The sequence below is a fragment of the Oncorhynchus nerka genome, linkage group LG27 (genome assembly GCF_034236695.1).
Source record: "Oncorhynchus nerka isolate Pitt River linkage group LG27, Oner_Uvic_2.0, whole genome shotgun sequence".
Classification (NCBI taxonomy): domain Eukaryota; kingdom Metazoa; phylum Chordata; class Actinopteri; order Salmoniformes; family Salmonidae; genus Oncorhynchus; species Oncorhynchus nerka.
Window position 1 is genome coordinate 41,374,796 of NC_088422.1, and position 23,992 is coordinate 41,398,787.

A 23,992-nucleotide genomic window follows, 5' to 3' on the forward strand; every position below is an offset into this window, starting at 1 on the left:
CATACATACATACATACAGTGGGGAGAATAAGTATTTGATACACTGCCGATTTTGCAGGTTTTCCTACTTACAAAGCATGTAGAGGTCTGTATTTTTTATCATAGGTACACTACAACTGTGAGAGACGGAATCTAAAACAAAAATCCAGAAAATCACATTGTATGATTTTTAAGTAATTCATTTGCATTTTATTGCATGGCCGTGTTCGCATTGCTGCACTTATAATGTGAAGAAATAAACTATTAGGCTATCAAACTTTTTTAAGCTAAAGGTTCTGATCTATTGCATCAGCCTCATTGCTTTAAAAAAATGTTTTTGATGTGAGTGGTTGTATTAATTTGGGATCTATCACATCCCACAACTGTCCCAGAGTATGTTTGGAATATTTATTTATTGCATTGAAGGACAAGTTGACCAATAGTTCAAAAATGTACCTATTCTATGGGGGAAAGTAGATTGACATAGGCTAGTGCTTCTACTGTTCGTTAGGCCTACTCATTTGTTGGCTGACAAAGTAGGCTAAATGTGGACATCTTCAATATGCGCCCTGGAATTCGATAAGAGGGACGAGCGCATTTGTGTCTTAATTCACTTGTAGCATACTTAAATGAATGCCTGTGAGAAGGACCGGATGACGTGATGGGGATTTGCTAATAAGAATTGAGATATCTGAGAGTGCTTTGGAGCACGGCAGCCACAAGAAAATAATTATAACTGTTATATTCAGCCCAAGGGCACAATGGCCCCTTTGGCTGCAAAAGACAGATTTTTTTTAGCGGGCATTACGGCCACACAACCACTGGGAAATTCAAGTCCTGGTGAGAATATTATCAAGTGCTTGTCAAATTGTGAATGAGAGACTGATGAAGTGTGCAGCTTGAACAAGAAACAAATCAGAGCTCATGCCTTTCATGCAACTTTTTTCAAACCATCATTAGAGTTCCCATCATGTAACCTTAAAATGTATTACAAATCAAAAGCCCAGCATTTTGTATCACCATAGAAGTTGCATAAATAACTCAAAATGAAGCATATAGGAGTACCAGTTTCTTTGTTAACCGCTCAACACAGAATAGAAGTATGTGTGCACTTCCTTTGAAATCGGTTGGAGAAAATATCCTTTGTATTTTATTAAGCTATGTTCAATTGTATTCTTCATATTATACAATAATTACAAGTAATGACACGGAATTCTAAGCAAATCTTGTCTGCTAAATGAACTCAAGTAGCCCACAGCCATATTTCATAGCTAGATCAGGGCCTAACATAAGGACAACTCATAGTATGCTAGTCTGTTCTTCTGAAATATACATTTTCTTTATATCATGTTTCTTTAGACCTGTCTAAAATGTATTTATTGTGATGACTATATTCAATTGATTTATTATATATATTTTCTTAATGAATGCCACAGCAATGTTCGCTCTAATAATCCATGAATGGCTATTTGCATATAGGTCTACTGCAGCTCTGTGTTTAAGGTGCACCGATCTGTGTAGATTACGGGCCTGAGTCGTGCCTGTCAATGCAATAGAATCATACTCCAATGCCCTCTTGCTACAAGAAAATCTTGTGCGCAGTTAGATTTGCATACTAAGTTTTCCATAGTTGTTTTTTGTTTCTGTATGTTATATTGAAAGTGGCTAATATTGCGTTGATTTGAGCACAATTCCCACAGTAGAGCGAAATGTTGATAGTGTTAACTGAAGGGAAAAACTCTAGAAAGTTGAGTGAATCTCGTTCTTCTCTGCGCAGGCTGATATTACTTCTGTGCGGCTGTCTGAGGGGAGTTGCGCGCAGCTTAGACGGAACGTGTGCGTGAGGTGCAGGAGGTTTTTGTCATGAGTGACATGGACCGCTTGCCAGAGGTACATTTTTCGAAGAGGGTGTGACCAGGGTGGGAGGTTCAGCGATGACCTTTCCAGCATGCTTTTTGCTCTAGAGTTGTGCAGTACTTTGATGGAGGGCAGGTGGCAGCCGACGACCCTCTGCAGACTGGATAACGCGTTGCAGTTTGCCATTGCAGCGGGCAGATATGCAGACCCAAACCAGACTGTGATGGAGGAGGTGAGGATGGACTCAACGATTGATGTGTAAAACCGGAGCAGGATTGACTGGGAGATTTCAAGATTTTTCATATGCCGCAAGTAGTACATCTGTGCATGTGTCTTCTTGGTGACTGCCGTGATGTCTTCCCACATGAGGTTGTGGTAGATGATAGTCCTCAGGAATTTGATTGATTCAGCCCTGCCAAAAGCTGAGCCATCAATCTCTCGAGGGGGGGAGAGAGATGGTGGGGGGTGTTTTCTGAAGTCAACCACCATCTCCATGGGTTAGTCTGTTGAGTTCCAGGTTATTGAGACTGCACCAGGCCACCAGCCGGTCGATCTCTCCACGGTACATGGACCCATCGCCGTCGGTGATGAGACCGACCAAACTTAAGTAGGTTGACAGATGCGTTGATGCGGGTGCAGTCTTTGGTGTAGAGTAGAGATGATAGCATGCATCCTTGCGGAGCTCCAGTGCCGAGGAATAAATCGTTCAAAATATGTTTTCCCAGCTTCACGTGTTGCATCCTGTTCGTCAGGAAGTCAGTGATTCACTGAGAGATGGTGCTGGACATGTTCAGCTGGGAGAGTATACTTCCGGCGCTGACAGAGATGGCCGCCTCGCTTCGCGTTCCTAGGAAACAATGCAGTTTTTTTTCACGTGTTATTTCTTACATTGGTACCCCAGGTAATCTTAGGTTTCAATACATACAGTCGGGAAGAACTACTGAATATAAGAGCAACGTCAACTCACCATCAGTACGACCAGGAATATGACTTCCACCCAGGACAATGGAATGGATCCCAGCCTGCGACCCAAAACAAAGACGTCGTAAAAGAGGGAAAGGTAGAGGTCTTCTGGTCAGGCTCCGGAGACGGGCGCATCGCACACCACTCCCTAGCATACTTCTCGCCAATGTCCAGTCTCTTGACAACAAGGTTGATGAAATCCGAGCATGGGTAGCATTTAAGAGGGACATCAGAGACTGTAACATTCTTTGCTTCACGGAAACATGGCTCACTCGAGAGACGCTAACGGAATCGGTGCAGCCAGCTGGTTTCTTCACGCATGGCACCGACAGAAACGAACATCTTTCTGGTAAGAAGAGGGGCGGGGGCATATGCCTTATGATTAATGAGACGTGGTGTGACCACAACAACACACAGGAACTCAAGTCCTTCTGTTCACCTGACTTAGAATGGGATATTGGATTGGGATATGTTCCGGGATAGTGGATTGGGATATGTTCCGCATTGCGTCCAACAACAACATTGACGAATACGCTGATTCGGTGAGCGAGTTCATTAGAAAGTGCATTGATGATGTCGTTCCCATAGCAACGATTAAAACATTCCCAAACCAGAAACCGTGGATTGATGGCCTCATTCGTGTGAAACTGAAAGCGCGAACCACTGCTTTTAACCAGGGAAAGGTGACCGGAAACATGAACGAATACAAACAGTGTAGCTATTCCCTCCGCAAGGCAATCAAACAAGCTAAGCGTCAGTATAGAGACAAAGTAGAGTCACAATTCAACGGCTCAGACACGAGGTATGTGGCAGGGTCTACAGTCAATCACGGATTACAAAAAGAAAACCAGCCCCGTCACGGACCAGGATGTCTTGCTTCCAGGCAGACTAAATAACTTTTTTGCCTGCTTTGAGGACAATACAATGCCACTGACACGGCCTGCTACCAAAACCTGCAGACTCTCCTTCACTGCAGCCGACGTGAGAAAAACATTTAAACGTGTTAACCCTCGCAAGGCTGCAGGCCCAGACGGATTCCCGAGCCGCGTCCTCAGGGCATGCGCAGACCAGCTGTCTGGTGTGTTTAAGGCCATATTAAATCAAGCCTTATCCCAGTCTGCTGTTCCCACATGCTTCAAGAGGGCCACCATTGTCCCTGTTCCCAAGAAAGATAAGGTAACTGAGATAAACGACTACCGCCCCGTAGCACTCACTTCCGTCATCATGAAGTGCTTTGAGAGACTAGTCAAGGACCATTTCACCTCCACCCTACCTGACACCCTAGACCCACTCCAATTTGCTTACTTACCCTGGGTCTCGATCCCGCCCTGTGCAACTGGGTACTTTATATAATGTATATAAATACTTTATTTGTATCGTTTGTCCCAACTTCGTCAAATACACCTACCATAAATGTCGTTCTTGATAGCATGTTTCATGTAGAACTACAACCATTATTTTTAAAACTCTCCATGTTGAATCATATATCATTCAAAAGCTTTTTTCCGGAGCATATTGTTAGCTAGTCCATACATGGCTATATCCTTTGTAGACGTAGTACTTCGTGCTGAAAGATTAGTAATTTCCTGACATTCGATTGGTTACTGGCATTTAAAGGCCCTTTCCGCCAACCTGATTGGTTAAAACGCCTCACGTGCCGCGCAGCACTTCCTTGTTTGAAAATATCTTCCGTGAAGAATCAACGTAAATGAGAATCTCGATGGATATACCTAGTGTATGTGAATAAATAGGCGATCTCAAGAAAAGCAGTGATTGAAAAAATGTGCCTGATCCGCCAATCGAGGCAGTGGCAGTACAGGTAGAGGAGGAAAAGGAGGTCGCCCGCAGCAGCGCGTTGAGACACAAATTAGTTGAGATGAAGATGACAACTAGCAGCAATCAACCAGACAGCAGCCGGCCAACAGTGGTTTTTATTACCGCAAAGTCCACTATTGTGGCTAGTCCTTATTGTAGCTAGCTTCACATAGATGGGTCTGACCACCATTAATCAAATAAGAACTGTCTTATAAATTAGGGCTATTTTAGATGACAGCTAACTATAGCTACTGAAACAGATGGTGTGTTATTGGATGTGTATCTAATTTGACACGCAAAGACTCCAACGGCGTTCTATAGAAATCCTGGTTGAGAATGAAATGGCTGAACAACGAAACAGCACAGCAAGTAAGTGAAAGAAATATGTTTTGATTATGTTTTACTGGTAAAGGGGACATATGTAAATGGCAATAACTTTTGTGCGTGTGACCTTAACTAGACAAGTCAGTTAAGAACAAATTCTTATTTACAATGACGGCCCGGACGATGCTGGGCCAATTGTGCACAGCACTATGGGACTCCCAATCACGGCCGGATTTGATACAGCCTGGATTCGAACCAGGGACTGTAGTGACGCCTCTTGCACTGAGATGCAGTGCCTTAGACCATGTCCGTGTGTGTTAACTATTTAACTGTACTAGAATGTTTAAATGGCCGCTAAAATTGTAAATATCGGGTATCAGTATTGTTTATTTTTGGCAAGGGAATATCGATATCGGCCAAAAATGTCATATCTTTGCATCACTAATGCTAATATTTACAAGGGGTAACATGTTGATATTTAGTCCTGCAGTTATGTTTGTAATGTTGATCAACATAAGTACTTCCCCCCCCCCCCCCCACTTAAGTTGCAAAGATTCAGAGAGGGCTACAGTCAATGGAGAGTGCTGCAAAGATCATTACAAGAGCATACGCAGATATATACCCAGACATAGCAGAGTTGCTGAAGGAGGATGAGGATGCCATCATAGACATTCATGTATCCTTTGATGGCACTTAGCACAAGAGAGGATTCACTTCCAACTACGGGATAGGTTTGTCCATTGGTGCTGGTACCAGCGAGCCCTAGAATATGGTGAAGATCCACCCAGTCACAAAACATTCTTAATAGAGGTTTCACAGAAAATGGTACCTGTATATCATAGGCTCTCAAATTATAGCATCCTCAAAATAATGGAGCATGGAGGAACCCAAAATGCAAATGAATGTCTGAACTCTAATATGGTCTCGATGCCCCAAAACTGTCTTTGTGGGAAAATGCCTTATTGATGCAGAAGCCGTATGGCAGTAGCCACATTCAATGAAGGAGCCACTACTATAATAAATTCGGAACATATTGTGGCCTGACCGCACTTTGGTGACACTGGAGAAATCAGCGAGGAGTTGTGAGAGCTGATGCTGCTTCAATGGAGTGTGCCAAGCGTAGGCGCAGGTCCCATGACAGTCAAGAAAGTAAAGCGGCACCAGCAACAACTCAGAGGGCCTTACATATGGGACAGGCATAGCTGATTAATGTTCTGCACATTTCAACAACATACAAAAGCCTTGTATGTGAAAAATTTAGCAAAGTGATATGATAATTTGCCCAAAACCACAGATTTGTATTCAAAGCATATGGTCTATTGCTTGAAACAAATGTCTTAAATGTGCGAATGTATTTGTAAAAGGTGTATTTAATGTTTTTGTCAGTTTAGAAGTGATATGTGAATAAAATATTAATTAATGTAACATAAATGGTCATATGTATGTAAAGTACATTTTAATTGTGTTAGCCTATCATTATCGGCCAATTAATTTTTCTCAGTCTTGAAAGGACATACATTCACATTAGAGGTCGACCGATTAATCGGAATGGCCAATTAATAAGGGCCAATTTCAAGTTTTCATAACCATCGGAAATCAATATTTTTGGGAGCCGATTTCCATTTTTTTTTTAAACAAACTTAACTAGGCAAGTCAGTTAAGAACACATTCTTATTTTCAATGACGGCCTAGGAACGTTGGGTTTAACTGCCTTGTTCAGGGGCAGAACGACAGATTTTCACCTTGTCCGCTCAGGGGATCCAATCTTGCAACCTTACAGTAACTTGTCCAATGCTCTAACCACACACTCCACGAGGAGCCTGCCTGTTACGCAAATGCAGTAGAGGCCAAGGTAAGTTACTAGCTAGCATTAAACCTATCTTATAAAAAACAATCAATCATAATCACTAGTTATAACTACTAATCCAGGTTTGCAGGCAATATTAACCAGGTGAAATTGTGTAATTTCTCTTGCGTTCATTGCACGCAGAGTCAGGGTATATGCAACAGTTTGGGCTGCATTGCTCATTGCAAACTAATTTGCCAGAATTTTACGTAATTATGATACAACATGGAAGGTTGTGCAATCTAACAAGAATATTTAGACTTAGGGATGCCACCCGTTACATAAAATACCGAACGGGTTCCATATTTCACTGAAATAATAAACGTTTTGTTTTCGAAATGATAGTTTCCGGATTGGAACATATTAAAGACAAAAGGCTCGTATTTCTGTGTAATTATGTTATAATCAAGTCTGATTTGATAGAGCAGTCTGACTGAGCAGCAGCAGGCTGGTAATCATTCATTCAAACAGCACTTTCGTGCGTTTTGACAGCAGCTCTTCGCAATCACAGCGCTGTTTGACTTCAAGCCGATCATCCTAATGACTGGTGTAACCGATATGAAATGGCTAGCTAGTTAGCTGGGTGTGCGCTAATAGCGTTTCAAACGTCACTCGCTCTTAGATTTGGAGTAGTTCTTCCCCTTGCGCTGCAAGGGCCGCGGCTTTTGTGGAGCGATGGGTAACGCTGCTTTGAGTGTGGCTGTTTCGACGCGTTCCTGGTTCGAGCCCAGGTAGGGGCGAGGAGAGGGACGGAAGCTATACTGTTACACTGGCAATACTATAGTGCCTATAAGAACATCCAATAGTCAAAGGTATATGAAATACAAATGGTATAGAGAGAAATAGTCCTATAAATAATATATTAACTAAAACCTCTTACCTTGGAATATTGAAGTCTCATGTTAAAAGGAACCACCAACTTTCACGTTCTCATGTTCTGAGCAAGGAACTTAAACGTTAGCTTTTTTTATATGGCACATATTGCACTTTTACTTCAACAGTTTGTTTTTGCATCATTTAAACCAAATTGAACAAGTTTAATTTTTTTTAGGCTAAATTTATTTTATTGGTGTATTATATTAAGTTCAAATAAGTGTTCATTCAGTATTGTTGTAATTGTCATTATTACAAATAAATGTAAAAAATCGTCCGACGTAATTGGTTTCGGCTTTTTTGGTCCTCCAATAATCGGTATCGGTATTGAAAAATCATTATCGGTCGATCTCTCTAATTCACATTATTCCAAACACAGGTTCTTAGGATTTATAGTCAGACTTTTAGAGGCTTTTTGTTTAAGTGTAATTTTGTGTAAATATATGCAAAATATGCATCCGTCATACATGAGAAGTGTTTTTGTTTAATTATTCCATGAAATTACAAGATTTTGATGAACTGATCTGTAAAAGTCTGACCATTTAAGTGTCTTATTACAAAAACATTCTGCCTTGAAGCAATGTGTTGAAAAACAGACTCGTGGTATGCAAATTAGCACATTTAACTTCTTATGGCTGGGGGGCAGTATTGAGTAGCTTGGATGAATAAGGTTCCCAGAGTAAACTGCCTGTTACCCAGGCCCAGAAGCTATGTATATTATTAGTAGATTTGGATTGAAAACACTCGGAAGTTTCTAAAACAGTCTGAATTGTGTCTGTGAGTATAAAAGAACTCATATGGCAGGCAAAATCCTGAGAAAAAATCCAACCAGGAAGTGGGAAATCTAAGGTTTGTAGTTTTTCAAGTCTTTGCACTTCCTAAGGCTTCCACTAGATGTCAACAGTATTTAGAACCTTGTTTCAGGCTTCTACTGTGAAGGGGGAGCGAATAAAAGCTGTTTCAATCAGGTGTCTGGCAGAAGGCCTTGAGCTGGTCACGCGCGTGGCCGTGAGAGCGACATGCGTTCCATTGCATTTCTAAAGACAGGAATTGTCCGGTTGGAATATTATTGAAGATTTATGTTAAAAACATCCTTAAAATTTGATTCTATATATTGTTTGACATGTTTCTACGAACTGTAACAGAACTTTTTGACTTTTCGTCTGGACCTAGTGCTCGCGCCTCATGAATTTGGATTTGTGAGCTAAACGCGCAAACAAAAAGGAGGTATTTGGACATTAATGATGGACTTTATCGAACAAAACAACATTTATTGTGGAACTGGGATTCCTGGAAGTGCATTATGATGAAGATCATCAAAGGTAAGTGAATATTTATAATGCTATTTCTGACTTCTGTAGACTCCATAACATGGCGGGTCTCTGTATGGCTTTTTTGGTGCCTGAGCGCTGTACTCAGATTATTGCATGGTGTGCTTTTTCCGTAAAGCTTTTTTGAAATCTGACACAGCGGTTGCATTAAGGAGAAGTATATCTTTAATTCCATGTATAACATTTGTATTTTCATCAACATTTATGATGAGTATTTCTGTAAATTGATGTGGCTCTCTGCAAAATCACTGGATGTTTTGGAAGCAAAACATTACTGAACATAACGCGCCAATGTAAACTGAGATTTTTGGATATAAATATGAACTTTATCGAACAAAACAAATGTATTGTGTAACATGAAGTACTATGATTGTCATCTGATGAAGATCATGAAAGGTTAGTGGTTAATTTTCTCTATTTCTGCTTTTTGTGACTCCTCTCTTTGGCTGGAAAAATGGCTGTTTTTTTCTGTGACTAGGTGCTGACCTAACATAATCGCAAAGTATGCTTTCGTCATAAAGCCTTTTTGAAATCGGACACTGTGGAGGGATTAACAACAAGTTTATCTTTAAAACTTGTATGTTTGAGGAATTTTAATTATGAGATTTCTGTTTGAATTTGGCGCCCTGCACTTTCACTGGCTATTTTCATATAGATCCCGTTAACGGAATTTCAGCTGTAAGAAGTTAAGGACGTTTTGCCTCTGCATATTTTAATTTAGAAATAAATAATACTATGTAATACAATAATATATTGTACTTATGTATACTTTCAACTGGAAAAGTTTCAGCCAGAGTAAAGAAAAACAAATTCCCAATTAACCTGTGGCCTTGAGCAAATTAAGGCAGCGATGCAGTTTTAAAGTTAATTTCCAGCAATTCTTTGCATTTTGCCTTGGCTAATGCTGTTATTTTACTCAAACATAATAACAAAATATATACTGCTACAATCTTTTATCTCTGACTGTCTAGCCTTTATTTTGGTGTTATTATTTGAAAGTAGTGTTTTATAATTTTTTTATTTAATCTATCTCAAAAAAAATTATATTTTTTACTGTTTTTTATTTACCTGTTGATTTAGTCCACCCACACCAGACTCTTTTTGTTTGTTTGAAATATCAAAATGAACTCTGAAACAACTACATTAATTTAGGGACCGGTCGAAAAGCATTAAACATTTATGGCAATTTAGCTAGCTGTCTTGCTGTTGCTAGCTAATTTGTCCTGGGATATAAAGGTACACAAGGTACTCTACTCTGACAATTAATCCACAGACAAGTGTTAAGAGTTTACTAGAAACAATCTCTCCTCCTTCAGGCTTCTTCAGACCTCATATGGCGGCTGGCAACCAACTTTAAGGTGCATTAGCACTACCACCTGCACTGGAGTGTGAACCTCAGTTTATCTTTCAATCGCCCACGTGAGAATCCTATTCATTGACTACAACACAGCGTTCAACACCATAGTGGCCTCAAAGCTAAGCACTAAGCTAAGGACCCTGGGACTAAACACCTCCCTCTGCAACTGGATCCTGGACTTCCTGACGGGCCGTCCCCAGGTGGTAAGGGACGGTAACGACACACCCGCAACACTGATCCTTAACACTGGGGCCCCTCGGGGATGCGTGCTCAGTCCCCTCTACTCCCTGTTCACTCATGACTACACAGCCAGGCACGACTCCAACACCATCATTAAGTTTGCTGATGACACAACAGTGGTAGGCCTGATCACCAACAATGACGAGACCGCATATAGGGAGGAGGTCAGAGACCTGGCTGTGTTGCCAGGACAACAACCTCTCCCTCAACGTGATCAAGACTAAGGAGATGATGGTTGTGGACTACAGGAAAAGGAGGACCGAGCGCACTCCTAAAAACCAATGAGGAGATGGGAGAAGCAGGACTTGCAGTGCGTTAAGTATCACAAATAGAAGCAAGTTCAATTGTAGCGCAAGACTTTCCAGAGGTGTGGGTGCAATGATTGAATAATGTATGTGTACGTTTATTTTGCAACGCTTCCCCCTGCGACACGAGTGGTGTAGTCAGCATGTTAGGCGACCAGAGGAAAATAAAAAGGCTTAGGTGGCCCGCCCAAGGTTTTCAATGGCAGAAAAAAATCCTTTGACTGGCTGGATCAACTGTGAAAAGCCTTGTGTAATGCTGGTTAAATTAAGCCTCTTATTTGGCACTGAGCGGGGAGGAGCGTGCCAGGGCTTTGTTGCTCGCTCTCTTTCCCCCCACTGGTGTTGCCAACTTTAAACGTTAGGAGCATAACATTTAGGAGCACCAGAAAATTATTTTAAAAAATCTATTGATATATAGCCTTTACTGTATGAATTCATGTTGTGCCCTAGAAACAAATGTAACCCTGTAAATACATCTGTTATTTTAAACAGCTAAAATGTTGATTCATATACCTGTCATTGAAATTCAAAGTAATTTGTACAATATTCATATTTTTGCATTGTGTAAAAAGACTACTTTCCTATTGAGATGTAATTCCATAGTGAATTGTACACTGTCTTCAAGAACGTCAAGGTTGTTATAATGACATCTGTTATTCAGTCATTGCTATGATCATTGATCTCCTGAAGAAGCTATCCCTTTCTGTACCCCCAAATGTTTGGATATCATTGTAAACTAATGGTTGTTAGGTAACAAACATGACTGAACAAGGTGTGAAACAAATGCAGAGCACGAGTAGTTTTACAACAGCCGTCAACATGGTTTATGAATGTAAATCCCAATCTGTGACAGGAAGAAAAAAAACGTTGCGCCGGTAATATGAGTCGGATCTTTTGAACTGTTCTGCCTAGAAATGAGCAGTTTTCAATGTATTAATGGTGCAAGCATGACTAATGAATCTGTGCTCGGGAAACAACTGTACAGCCAGACCTTATAACACAAATTTATTTTTTTCCTTCTCATTGTTGCTCCCAAATTTAAAACTCCGGGTCCCACAGCAAAATATTTTCGTCGCACTTTATAGCCCTGAATGTATGGCTCAGATCTTCCTTATATTCGGACAACAGCGAATGGGTTTATGCATATACTTATTTTGTTATTACACATTGTACTACACGATAAGAGTATAAAACATATACTTTTCTAACCATTTTTAATGCCCACATCTTCTAGGCTACATGAGCTCTGTGCCTGTGAGCATTGATTTGTCCAGTGTTGTTGAAATCTTAGCTGATTTTGCTTTGACACGGCAATTGAGAGAACAAGGGGTAGAGGAGGAGTTGTGGTTGTTGGCCTCGGTGTAGAAGGGAGTAGGGTGCCATTTTCAGATGCAGGCTCCAGTCTTAGTTTACCACTCATTGTGAAAGACAGTCAGTCTTTTTGCTCAGATGTTCTGTCCTTGGTTTGGGTGTCAGAGGAGGTTGTTGTAGACCAATGAGTGACTGATGGAGATTTAGCTCTGTGTGCGTGCGTGTTTTCTCTCACTGGTTGACTACTCCCTCATTCTTCTGTAGCAGTCATCATGTGATTTAGTGTCATGTTATTAAGGCCTGCTAATTATTTTCATCAGTACATTTTCAACGGTCCTGTGACTGAGGCGACTGTTTGAGAGGATGAATTATAGTTGCGGTCATAAACAAAATGCTAACTTTTGTCTTGTCCCTTTTTTTTCTTTCTCTTCTGCTCACAGACCACACCCCTGGGAACAGTTCATTGGACACATTGCTAGCTCTACTGCAGGCAGAGGGAGCCAAGATTGAAGAGGAGACTGAGGTAAGCAGCATGAAAATATCTCTCTCTTGCACATGCGCACACACACACACACACACACACAGTGTCCTGCCTTTCCTGTTTTTTTTATTTGCACTTTGGCCCAGGGGGCCTACTATGGTTTATTAATCTAACTCTATGGTCCCTTTTGTTACAAGTAAGGTGGACACCTCTCAGATTTTCTTTATAGTTATTTTACTGTCCAATCCTCACATCTTTTCATCATATTTGTATTCATTTTTTATAAACAAGTGTTTAAAAAGGGGGAAAAGGCATTTGCATGGAATATCCAGAATGTGCTTTTATTTTAACGTTTTAAACTGTTCCTGCTTCTTCCTAAACAGAACATGGCCGACTCCTTCTTGGACGGCGATGTCACCCTGGATACCTTCATAGACTCGTACCAGAGCAAGAGGAAGCTGGCCCACCTGAGGAGGGTGAAGATTGACAAGCTGCAGGAGATGGTGCTGAAGGGCCATAGGCTGCCCCAGGTGCCAGTCTCTTGCTCCCATCCCCAGGAGGTCTCAGCCAGGCCAGCCCCCCTCTACACAGAGGTCAACAACCACTCCCCTGTGCCCCAGCCCAGGAGAGCTCCCCCTCCACCTCCAGCCCAACAACCCCCAGGTGTAGCCCCCCAGCCTGCTGTCTTCTCCTATCCTGCCATCCCATACCCCCCTATCCCCCCCAGGGCAGCCCACCTTTTGCCCAGTGCCAACCCGGAGCACCAGCACCACTTCATGTCTCAGTGCCCCCCTGTCCTTCCTCAAAGGCCTCCCCCTCGCATGGCCCCGCAGTCTGGCTTCATGATTCAGTAGTGAAGGGGGTACAATACATGCAGTGGACTTGCACTGCAATCTTGCTGGAACTATCTTCTGTGTTGTGTCAGGCTGTGAGCCTCTGAATATGGCACAACGTAATGCAAAGGGGGTCGACTAACTTAGATTGAAGGCTGGTCTGGGCATGTTCAACTGAAAAACAGAATCGAGTTTGAAATTGCACTCTTCTCACCAGAATCAGCACTCCATTGCTACAACACCCCAGAAAGGACTTGACTGACCAGTGCTTGCGTCTGCAAAGTTAAATCTCTCAGCGATAGGGCTTTAGATGTAGTCTAAAGTGAAATAAATGTCAATTTATGGTTAGCTGGCCTCTTAAAACTGGGCTTGGCCATGACCCCAGTCAGCACTTTATGCCCCTCAGGTGTTTCCTCAGTCCTCCCTCTCCTCTTCCTGCCCGTTACAGTGAAGGTGCCTCTCATCTGTCATCTGTGGTGTCTAAAGCCCAATGGGGACTAGAGCCATTCATTGTTTCTCATTTGATCTACAGTGTCATTTGAATGTTGTTTTTTATATTGTGTAACCAGAGACTTCCCAGAAGACGATGGTAAATCATATGCAATAGATATTTAGAGTACTTATGTCATATAGCATTATTGTTGCCAGGAAAGATTAGACAGACATTTTGAAATAACTAATTTGTGAGGCGTGTGCATCTCTTCTCCAGCATGGACAGTTGTCAAAAAAGTGTGTGGATCTCATGCCCAATCCAATATGGAGTACAGTCGAATTGGTCACTGCTGCTCAGGGCAGACATGTGCAAACATGCACATAGTAGGGGTGGGTGGGGGTTGGTGTCACAAACACTCTGAAACCTTGGCCTCTTGGTCTTGCCTGCGAAGGATCTGTCATTGCCATATAATCAATGTACCTTAAGTGTTGTTTTAGTCAATAATAGCATACTTGATGCGCAACAGTTTTGGAAAATTATTTTTTTGTCCTTCCGTATATCACTCCTTTAATCATTGAATGCCGTTTTCTCTTGGGTACGTTATAAAGCTGATTATCGTCAATGCTGTTGAAACAAGATTAATCTATTTAAGTTCATTCGGTGATATAACCATATACAGTCCATATCAAATCAAGTATATACTGCAACTAAGCCAGTCATCCACTGTTGTGTGAACAGTAATACCCTCTGTAATTGAAGGTAATTATCACATTGACTGAACAAAAACTCTTATCTTAGAGATTATCCGGTACTTTTATATACTTAGCCAGTAGATCTGAAAGTAGTGCTCACGAGCCAGAAGTGGTCTGCGAAAATTGCGTACTATGTCACATATGTGCCGATATGTGCACCACGTCATTGCTCTGCTGTGTATGCATCTTGCTAGCTGTCTTGCAACTGGTGAGTGGCTTAAGCTCATTGGCTAGAACTCTAATTGCTAGGGGGCTGGTCCACATGTAGGGAAAATGTTGCACAGCTTCCAGAAAAACATTCTCTTTCAAACTAGGGATTTTGTGGCTAATTGAAGTAAGACAGTAATTCTGCTCATAGATTATGAATGTATGAACTACACATTGACACATCAATTCCAAAGCCATTTATTGAGAAACCATTGTGTAAAATTACTATTTTCATACTTTCCTGCATCCATTTGTCAGGTTTATACCCATGTTATGACAGTAGTTTGAGGAGTGCACACTTGATCCATATGGATGAAATGTGAAAAATAATACAGTACCCATCTAAAATGTTTCTTGTACCATTTTTATTACAAGTACTAATCCTAAAGAAGTCACGTATCATAAAAGAGTGTTTGGTTACCTTGGCCTAAATGCTGCAGTTGTGCACTGTTCGAGCCACTGAGTGCCTTCACTGAACTGGACTGATATGGAGGATCACACTGCTGACTGCTCTATGCCTCTTATCTGTGTAAACTGACTAGGCTTGACTGCTCTTCTGGTCTGGATCACCTTAGTTAGCCTAACCATCAATGTCTACTTCCCCAGCCTGTTATCATTTGCTGTCTGCAACCGATGTGATGGTGGTGCATGCCCGGGGGCAGGAGAGGCTCGAGTCCGTCTGTCTGCCAGGCTTCTTCTCTCCTAACTGGTGCTATGGGGCCGGTGCAGTTTTCTTCTGAACATGTGCCAGAGAGATATGTCCTTGGGGTATGTGCCTAATGCTTGTGGTACTCCTACAGCTTCTTTTACCATCAACACAAACTGTGGTTTGCCTGCCCTGAGGTAGGTGACCACCATTTATATTCTTATGCATATCGGTGGGTCGCCAAGACAACAGGGCTCCTATATTTTTTAAATGTATCTTAATATCAAACAGAAATGCATCTTTCTGAGAAATTGGCCAAATCGGCGCAATAACAGTTTGCCGTAAGTTAGGTTGAAGAAAAAGCCATGTCCCTATTTATTTCTCAAATGCAAGAAATGTTATGTATTGAATACCAATTGTTTTGATATACTTTAGCCTACCAGCATTTCTAAATGAAACTAATGATATTAATCATTGTGTGCATGTTTTTATTTGATTGTGATTCATTTGAGTTTTTCTGCTGTAGCAGTTTGTTTATAACTGGCATAATTTGGCTGTTTGGGCTGCTTTAAAATACAGGTTTATTTTCAATACTCAAGTTCATACATGTTGTTCATTGTAATGTAGGTATTTTGGCTTATGAAGATTGTAGAGGTGGTTGATTAGAATTATGAAACTATTTTTTTAAGGACGGGACAGTGAATAAAGAAATTTTTTTTTGTATTGATGTCTTTTGAGTTGCCTCACTCAATCACAGAGCTTGATCTCTAGTTGTTAGGAGTCAGTTGGCCATTTCAAGTTATTTTTGAATATGAAGGCATATTCCTACATTTTAAGTACAAACTGGCGGCTGGGGTGCAATATTAGGAAGGTGTTCCTAATGTTTGGTATACTCTGTGTACGTTTTGAATTGTCAATCGTTTTAATTGGGAAAGCAGATGGTGTTTATCAAAATAAATCACTTTGCATGTGAAAACACAGAATCCTACTCATTACTCCACATTCTTAACCTGTCATTTTTGTTTTGAGACGACTTCACTGTCAAACAGAGCGCGGCACAGGGAGGCAGCCTGCTTCCAAAACTAATGCAATCACTTTTCACACGGTACAAACTATGCCCACCTGGGCTAGATTAATCAAATCCCCTCATTGAATGCAACTTCACAACAAAATACATTGTCACATTTATCTTGATTATGTTAAACGTTATTATAATGAACATTGCAGTTCACTGATGAAGGTTTTTTTCAATTAATCCAAATTACAATATAGGTTCCAGCCTTGATGGTAAAAGCAGGCTCTGCAGGGTAAATTGAAACAAGACCGCCATCTAGTGTTGATTTACTGACATTGCTAGTTCTACTTTTGAGGCAAAGGCTAGAGGTTATTATGAGCAGTGGTGTAAAGTACTTAATAAATTGTTCTTTAAAGTATTTTTTACTTAAGTGGATGTTTTGGGTGTCTGTACTTTACTATTTACATTTTTACTCCAATAGTATTCTACTGGTTGACTTTTACTTTAATGTTATATTAATGAATCTTTACTTTTACTCAAGTATGACAATTGGGTACTTTTTCCACCACTGCATATGATGTCCCACCCTGGGAGAATATTTAGGTGTATATTTTGATGTTCCTGAAATGAAGATATTCTGACCTTCCCAAAAATGAAATTGATTAGGACAGGTGGGCTGCCTGGTAGATGTGTGCATTGAATATAGCAAATGTATGATTAAGACAAACCAATGAACTGTTAAACCCAAGGACCTTTATAAAACAGGTTAAACCAATGACTGTATATATGAAAACCTTGCTGGATCAAATCCCCGAGCCGACAATGTTCAAATCTGTAATTTTGCCCCTAAGTCGGAAAGTTAGAGCACTAGAAAAAGGCCCAAGTTTCCGAGTTGGAATTCCGAGTAGGATGATCGTTCAAATAGATTTTTCCCAGTCAGAGCGCACCTCTCTGATTCAGAGGGATTGGGTTAAATGCGGAAAACACAATTCAATTGAATGCATTCAGTTGTACAACTGACTAGGTATTCCCCTTTCCTTATCCCTTTATGATACATCCAACACGTTGTGGATTTTGAATGCACCTCAAGTGACCTGCACGTGTACATACTCCAACCAAAAGCCATGGATTACAGGCGACATAAGCACTGAGCTAAAGGGTAGAGCTGCCACTTTCAAGGTGTGGCACTCTAGCCCGGGAGCTTATAAGAAATCCCACTATACCCTCCGACGAACCATCAAACAGGCAAAGCGTCAATACAGGACTAAGATGGAGTCCTACTACACCGGCTCCGATGCTCGTCGGATCTGGCAGGGCTTGCAAACTATTACGGACTACAAAGGGAAGCCCAGCCGCAAGCTGCCCAGAGACACGAGACGACCAGACGAGCTAAGTGACTTCTATACGAGATAAGTGACTTCTATGCGCGCTTCAACACAAGCATGCATGAGAACACCAGCTGTTCTGGATGACTGTGATTACATTCTCCGTAGCCAATGTGAGTAACACCTTAATACAGGTCAACATTCACAAGGCCCAGGGCCAGACGGATTACCAGGACGTGTACTCCGAGCATGCACTGACCAACTGGCAAGTGTCTACACTAACATTTTCAACCTGTCCCTGACCGAGTCTGTAATATCTACATGTTTCAAACAGACCCCATAGTCCCTGTGCCCAAGAACACCAAGGTAACCTGCCTAAAGGACTACGTCTGTAGCCATGAAGTGCTTTGAAAGGCACCATCATTCCAGAAACCCTAGATCCACTCCCATTTACATACCGCCCCAACAGATACCCAGATGACTCAATCTCTATTGCACTCCACACTGCCCTTTCCCACCTGGACAAAAGGAATACCGACATGAGAATGCTATTAATTGACTACAGCTCAGCATTCAACACCATAGTACCCACAAATATCCTCAAAAACTTTGACAGCTGCACCATCAGGAGCATCCTGACTGGTTGCATCACCGTCTGGTATGGCAACTGCTCGGCCTCCATCCGCAAGGGGCTATAGAGGGTAGTGCGTACAGCCCAGTACATCACTGGGGCCAAGCTTCCTGCCATCCAGGACCTCTATACCAGGTGGTTTCAACGGAAGGCCTAAACATCGCCAAAGACTCCACCCACCTTAGTCATAGACTGTTCTCTCTGCTACCGCATGGCAAGTGGTACCTGAGCGGCCAAGTCTAGGTCTAAAAGGCTTCCTAACAGCTTCCACCCCCAAGCCATAAAACTGCCTACATGTACAGTACCAGTCAAAACTTTGGAAACACCTGCTCAGTCAAGGGTTTTTCTTTATTTGACTATTTTCTACATTGTAGAATAATAGTGAAGACATCAAAACTATGAAATAACACATGTAGAATGTGGAATCCTGTAGTAATCCAAAAAGTTATAAACTAATCTAAATGAATTTTATATTTGAGATTCTTCACAGTAGCCACCCTTTGCGTTGATGCTTTGCACACTCTTGGAATTCTCTCAACCAGCTTCATGAGGTAGTCACCTGGGGTGCCTTGTTAACATTCATTTGCGGAATTTCTTTCCTTCTTAATGCATCCAAACCAATCAGTTGTGTTGTGACAAGGTAGGGTTGGTATACAGAAGAAAGCCCTATTTGGTTAAAGACCAAGTCCATATTATGGCAAGCTCAAATAAGCAAAGAGAAACAACAGTCCATCATTACTTTAAGACATGAAGGTCAGTCAATGCGGAACATTTCAAGAACTTTGAAAGTTTCTTGAAGTGCAGTCGCAAAAACCTTCAAGCGCTATGATGAAACTAGCTCTCATGAGGACCGCCACAGGAAAGGAAGACCCAGAGTTACCTCTGCTGCAGAGGACAAGTTAACTGCACCTCAGATTGCAGCCCAAATAAATGCTTCACAGAGTTCAAGTAACAGACACATCTCAACATCAGCTGTTCAGAGGAGACTGTGTGAAATAGAGGTCGAACAACCATGATTTTTCAACGCCGATTCCGATTATTGGAGGACCAAAAAAGCCGATAAATCGGCATTTATTTGTAATGATGACAATTACAACAATACTGAATAAACACTTATTTTAACTTAATATAATACATCAATAAAATCAATTTAGCCTCAAGTAAATAATGAAACAGGTTAAATTTGGTTTAAATAATGCAAAAACAAAGTGTTGGAGAAGAAAGTAAAAGTGCAATATGTGCTATGTAAGAAAGTTAACGTTTCAGTTCCTTGCTCAGAACATGAGAACATATGAAAGCTGGTGGTTCCTTTTAACACGAGTCTTCAATATTCCCAGGTAAGAAGTTTTAGGTTGTAGTTATTATAGGAATTATAGGACTATTTCCCTCTATACCATTTGTATTTAATTCCCCTTTGACTATTGGATGTTCTTACATGCACTATAGTATTGCCAATGTAACAGTATAGCTTCCGTCCCTCTCCTCGCTCCTCCCTGGGCTCGAACCAGCAACACAACGACAACAGCCACCATCGAAGCAGCGTTACCCATGCAGAGCAAGGGGAACACCTGCTAGAAGGCTCAGAGCGAGTGACGTTTGAAATGCTATTAGCGCGCGCTAACTAGCTAGCCATTTCACTTCAGTTACACAAGCCTCATCTCGGGAGTTGATAGGCTTGAAGTCATAACCAGCGCAATGCTTGACGCACAACTGTTTGAATGAATGTTTATGCCCCTGGTTCTGCCTACCACTGCTCAGTCAGATACTTAGATACTTGTATGCTTGTATGCTCAGTCAGATTATATGCAACCCAGGACACACTAGATAATATCTAGTAATATCATCAACCATGTGTAGTTAACTAGTAGTTATGATTGGTTGTTTTTTATAAGATAAATGTCATGCTAGATAGCAACTTACCTTGGCTTACTGCATTCGCGTAACAGGCAGTCTCTTTGTGGAGTGCAACGAGAGAGAGGCAGGTCGTTATCGCGTTGGACTAGTTAACTGTAAGGCTGCAAGATTGGATCCCCCGAGCTGACAAGGTGAACATCTGTCGTTCTGCCCCTGAACAAGGCAGTTAACCCACCGTTCCTAGGCCGTAATTGAAAATAAGAATGTGTTCTTAACTGACTTGCCTAGTTAAATAAAGGTTAAAAAAAATAATGTAAAAAAAAATCGGCAAATCGGCGCCCAAAAATACCGATTTCCGATTGTTATGAAAACTTGAAATCGACCCTAATTAATCGGCCATTCCGATTAATCTGTCGACCTCTAGTGTGAATCAGGCGTTCATGGTCGAATTGCTGCAAAGAAACCACTACTAAAGGACACCAATATTAAGAATAGACTTGCTTCGGCCAAGAAACATGAGCAATGGACATTAGACCAGTGAAAATCGGTCCTTTGGTCTGAAGAGTCCAAATTTGAGATATTTGGATCCAACCGCCGTGTCTTTGTGAGACCCAGAGTAGGTGAACGGATGACCTCCGCATTTGTGGTTCCCACCGTGAAACATGGAGGAGGAGGTGTGATCGTGTAGGGGTGCTTTGCTGGTGACACTGTTAGTGATTTATTTAGAATTCAAGGCACACTTCACTAGCATGGCTACCACAGCATTCTGCAGCGATATGCCATCCCATATGGTTTGCACTTAGTGGGACTATCATTTGTTTTTCAACAGGACAATGACCCAAAACACACCTCCAGGCTGTGTAAGGGTTATTTAACCAAGGAAAGTGATGGAGTGCTGCATCAGATGACCTGGCCTCCACAATCACCCGACCTCAACCCAATTGAGATGGTTTGGGATGAGTTGGACCGCAGAGTGAAGGAAAATCAGCCAGCAAGTGCTCAGCATATGTGGGAACTCCTTCAAGACTGTTGGGAAAGCATTCCAGGTGAAGCTGGTTGAGATAATGCCAAGAATGTGCAAAGCTGTCATCAAGGCAAAGGGTGGCTACTTTGAATAATCTAAATTATATTTAGATTTGTTTAACATTTTTGGGGGGTTACTACATGATTCCATGTGTGTTATTTCATAGTTTTGATGTCTTCACTATTATTCTACAATGTAGAAATTAGTAAAAATAAAGAAAACCCCTTCAATGAGTAGGTGTGTCCAAACTTTTGACTGGTACTGTACCTATTACCTCAATTACCTTGACTAACCTGTACCCCGCACATTGACTCGGTACGGCCTGTATGTAGCCTCGTTATTGTTATCATATTGTTGCTCTTTTGTTTTTTTAACTTTAGTTTGTTCAGTAAATATGTTCTAAACTCTTATTTTTCTTAAAACTGCATTGTTGGGCTTGTAAGTAAGCATTTCACGGTAAGGTCCAAACCTGTTGTTTTCGGCGCATGTGACAAATCCAATTGGATTTGATTTGACGTGTACGCATTACGTTACCATAGCTACGTCATTTCGTTAGGGAGTCAATTCCGCCTCCGCCATATTGTAGGAAATCCGTCTCTGGGTTGCCACTAGTTACCACAGTCACAAAGGCGAAATTTCCTATAATCGTAAAAATGTATTATTAATATTGTGTTGTTTGTTTGTCTTAATTTACGTTTAGGCATAAGGTTAGCATTGTGGTTAGGGTTAAGGTTAGGTTTAAAATCAGATTGTAAGAAGATACATTTTAGAAATAGGAGGGGTTTATTACTTTGTGGTTGTGGTAAATAGGGACGACCGTCTGTGTGCGCTGTCAGATTAGAGTTTAATCCGTGGGGTTACGGTCAGAACGGGAACAATAGCTAGTTACACCTGGAACAGGGCTCGATAACCGCGAGGAAACGCTGGTTTAAAAGCGACAGGTTTTATGGATGAGTCATCTAAGTAAATCCAAGCAATTTGATGATGAGGTTACTGACTAACGTTTATATTAGCATTCAAATGGATTGCAAGTGATTTGTCAATCTGATACCCAGCGAGTTTGCTAGCTAACTCTTAAAATCGAATTAAGTTTATCCACTAAGTAAATAGTGAAGACTTTTGCTACACGGGACAATCACCACTTCTCTTTTTTCTATGGTCCATATCAATTTGTGACATTTTGACACGGATTAACGCTGTTAGTAATCGAACCTAATCAAATCAATCCTCTCGGAAAGAAAACAAATCTCTATTCACTCTCATAACTTCAAGACGGAGTAACCAGCTAGCGCTGCAAACTAGCTAGTAAAACTAGCTCATCAAACTTGGTCCTGAGTGGAGACCAGACGGAACTAACATGTCTGGAAAAGACAAAGACAAGGAGAACGCCGGAGAAAAACAATCTACAACTGAGCGGCTCGTAAAAGGTGAGTCGATTTTGCAAACGCAGCTAACTACAGTGCCGTTAGCTCGCTATGTAAATTACCTAACGTTCTGTTTTAACATTCCAAATGTTGGCTAGCTGACAAGTTAGGTAAACGTTACTGTAGTTACACCAAATGAAGCTGCAAGAACATGCTACAGTAATTAACTAGTTAACGTTATATTGAACCAACCAGAACTATATCTACTTGGCTGCAGTAACTAGCTTAGTTTAGTTCTGTCACAATGTTCAATTTCGCTAAGTAACAGTAGGACACATAAATTAACTTGTTAATATATATATATATATAACTCACTCCCCACATGTAGAAGTCAACAGGCACGACAACATACACAGAATGGTTTGAGAAAGGATTGATAGTGGCCAGTATATTTTCAAGACATGGTTTATAGCAGGCCTGCCATGAAGCTTTACTGTGACCAGAGGTGAATCAAGAGGCACATGTGACCCCTGGCTCTAAATCACCAGGGCATAGCTTTGTGGTTGCGGTCTGACACGTTCTTCCAGGAGGTCTACTTAGTCTTATGGTCATGGAAAGTGATGTAAGGTACTTGGTATCATTAGGCATGTTTCAGTGGGGTAGTCTAGATAGGCCAATGATATCTCATCATGAGAAATGTAGTGACTGTGTGCAGTGTGCAACACAAGGGCCACTGAGGGAGATTGGGCCGTGAGAGGTTTGCTATTGCTGTGATTAGGCTGGCATGGTGGATTTCTTAACTCAGCTCTTGTGGACCTTGTTAGCACTGCCTGGCCTGAAGGGTCTGTGCAGCTGAGCACAAGCCAGCGCTCCCCTTCGGCCAGCCCAGCGCTACCCACCAATTCAGGTTGAGAGGGCCAGGAGCAAGAGAATGCCCTGGCAGGGGATCAAAATGTATATGTATGCCAGTAGGGAGAAGGTGAGTTAATTGCGGAAAGAATCTCCCCAGTAACGTGGCCGACATTGTCTAGCCACGGGGTGTGGGATTGTGGGAGAAAGTGCAAAGTAGGGAGGAAGAGTGGGAGAAAGAGATTTGTTTGTACCAGTGGGGTCCCGGCATGGCAGTTTTAACTGTACCAAGGTTAAGGAGAGGCTTGATGAGTAGAATGATGCTGCTAATCTTCCGATAGTGGTACTATCCACCTTTTTCTGTTGTCTCACACTAA

The 23,992-nt window shown here is 41.5% G+C and overlaps 2 protein-coding genes across 9 annotated transcripts in view; both read left to right on the forward strand.

The window, feature by feature from the left end:
- LOC115111794 (vacuolar protein sorting-associated protein 37B-like) overlaps nucleotides 1-16,529 on the forward strand; it is a 29,186-nt gene extending 12,657 nt beyond the window's left edge. Inside the window, exons 3-5 of one of the 2 annotated variants that reach the window (XM_065011685.1) lie at nucleotides 12,642-12,724; nucleotides 13,066-13,345; nucleotides 15,514-16,529. In XM_065011685.1, coding sequence (XP_064867757.1) covers nucleotides 12,642-12,724; nucleotides 13,066-13,345; nucleotides 15,514-15,647 — 497 coding nt within the window. In that variant the 3' untranslated portion in view covers nucleotides 15,648-16,529. Of the gene's footprint in view, nucleotides 1-12,641; nucleotides 12,725-13,065; nucleotides 14,472-15,513 lie in introns of those variants that run through there. The other variant, XM_065011684.1, reaches the window with a different exon arrangement.
- Nucleotides 16,530-22,213: 5,684 nt separating this feature from the next.
- The window catches only part of LOC115111795 (serine/threonine-protein phosphatase 2B catalytic subunit gamma isoform-like), a 69,289-nt gene continuing 67,510 nt past the window's right edge, over nucleotides 22,214-23,992 (forward strand). For 6 of the 7 annotated variants that reach the window (XM_029638225.2, XM_029638227.2, XM_029638229.2 and 3 more), the window contains exon 1: nucleotides 22,215-22,829. In XM_029638225.2, the coding sequence (XP_029494085.1) occupies nucleotides 22,760-22,829 (70 nt within the window). In that variant the 5' untranslated portion in view covers nucleotides 22,215-22,759. Of the gene's footprint in view, nucleotides 22,830-23,992 lie in introns of all 7 variants that reach the window. The other variant, XM_029638226.2, reaches the window with a different exon arrangement.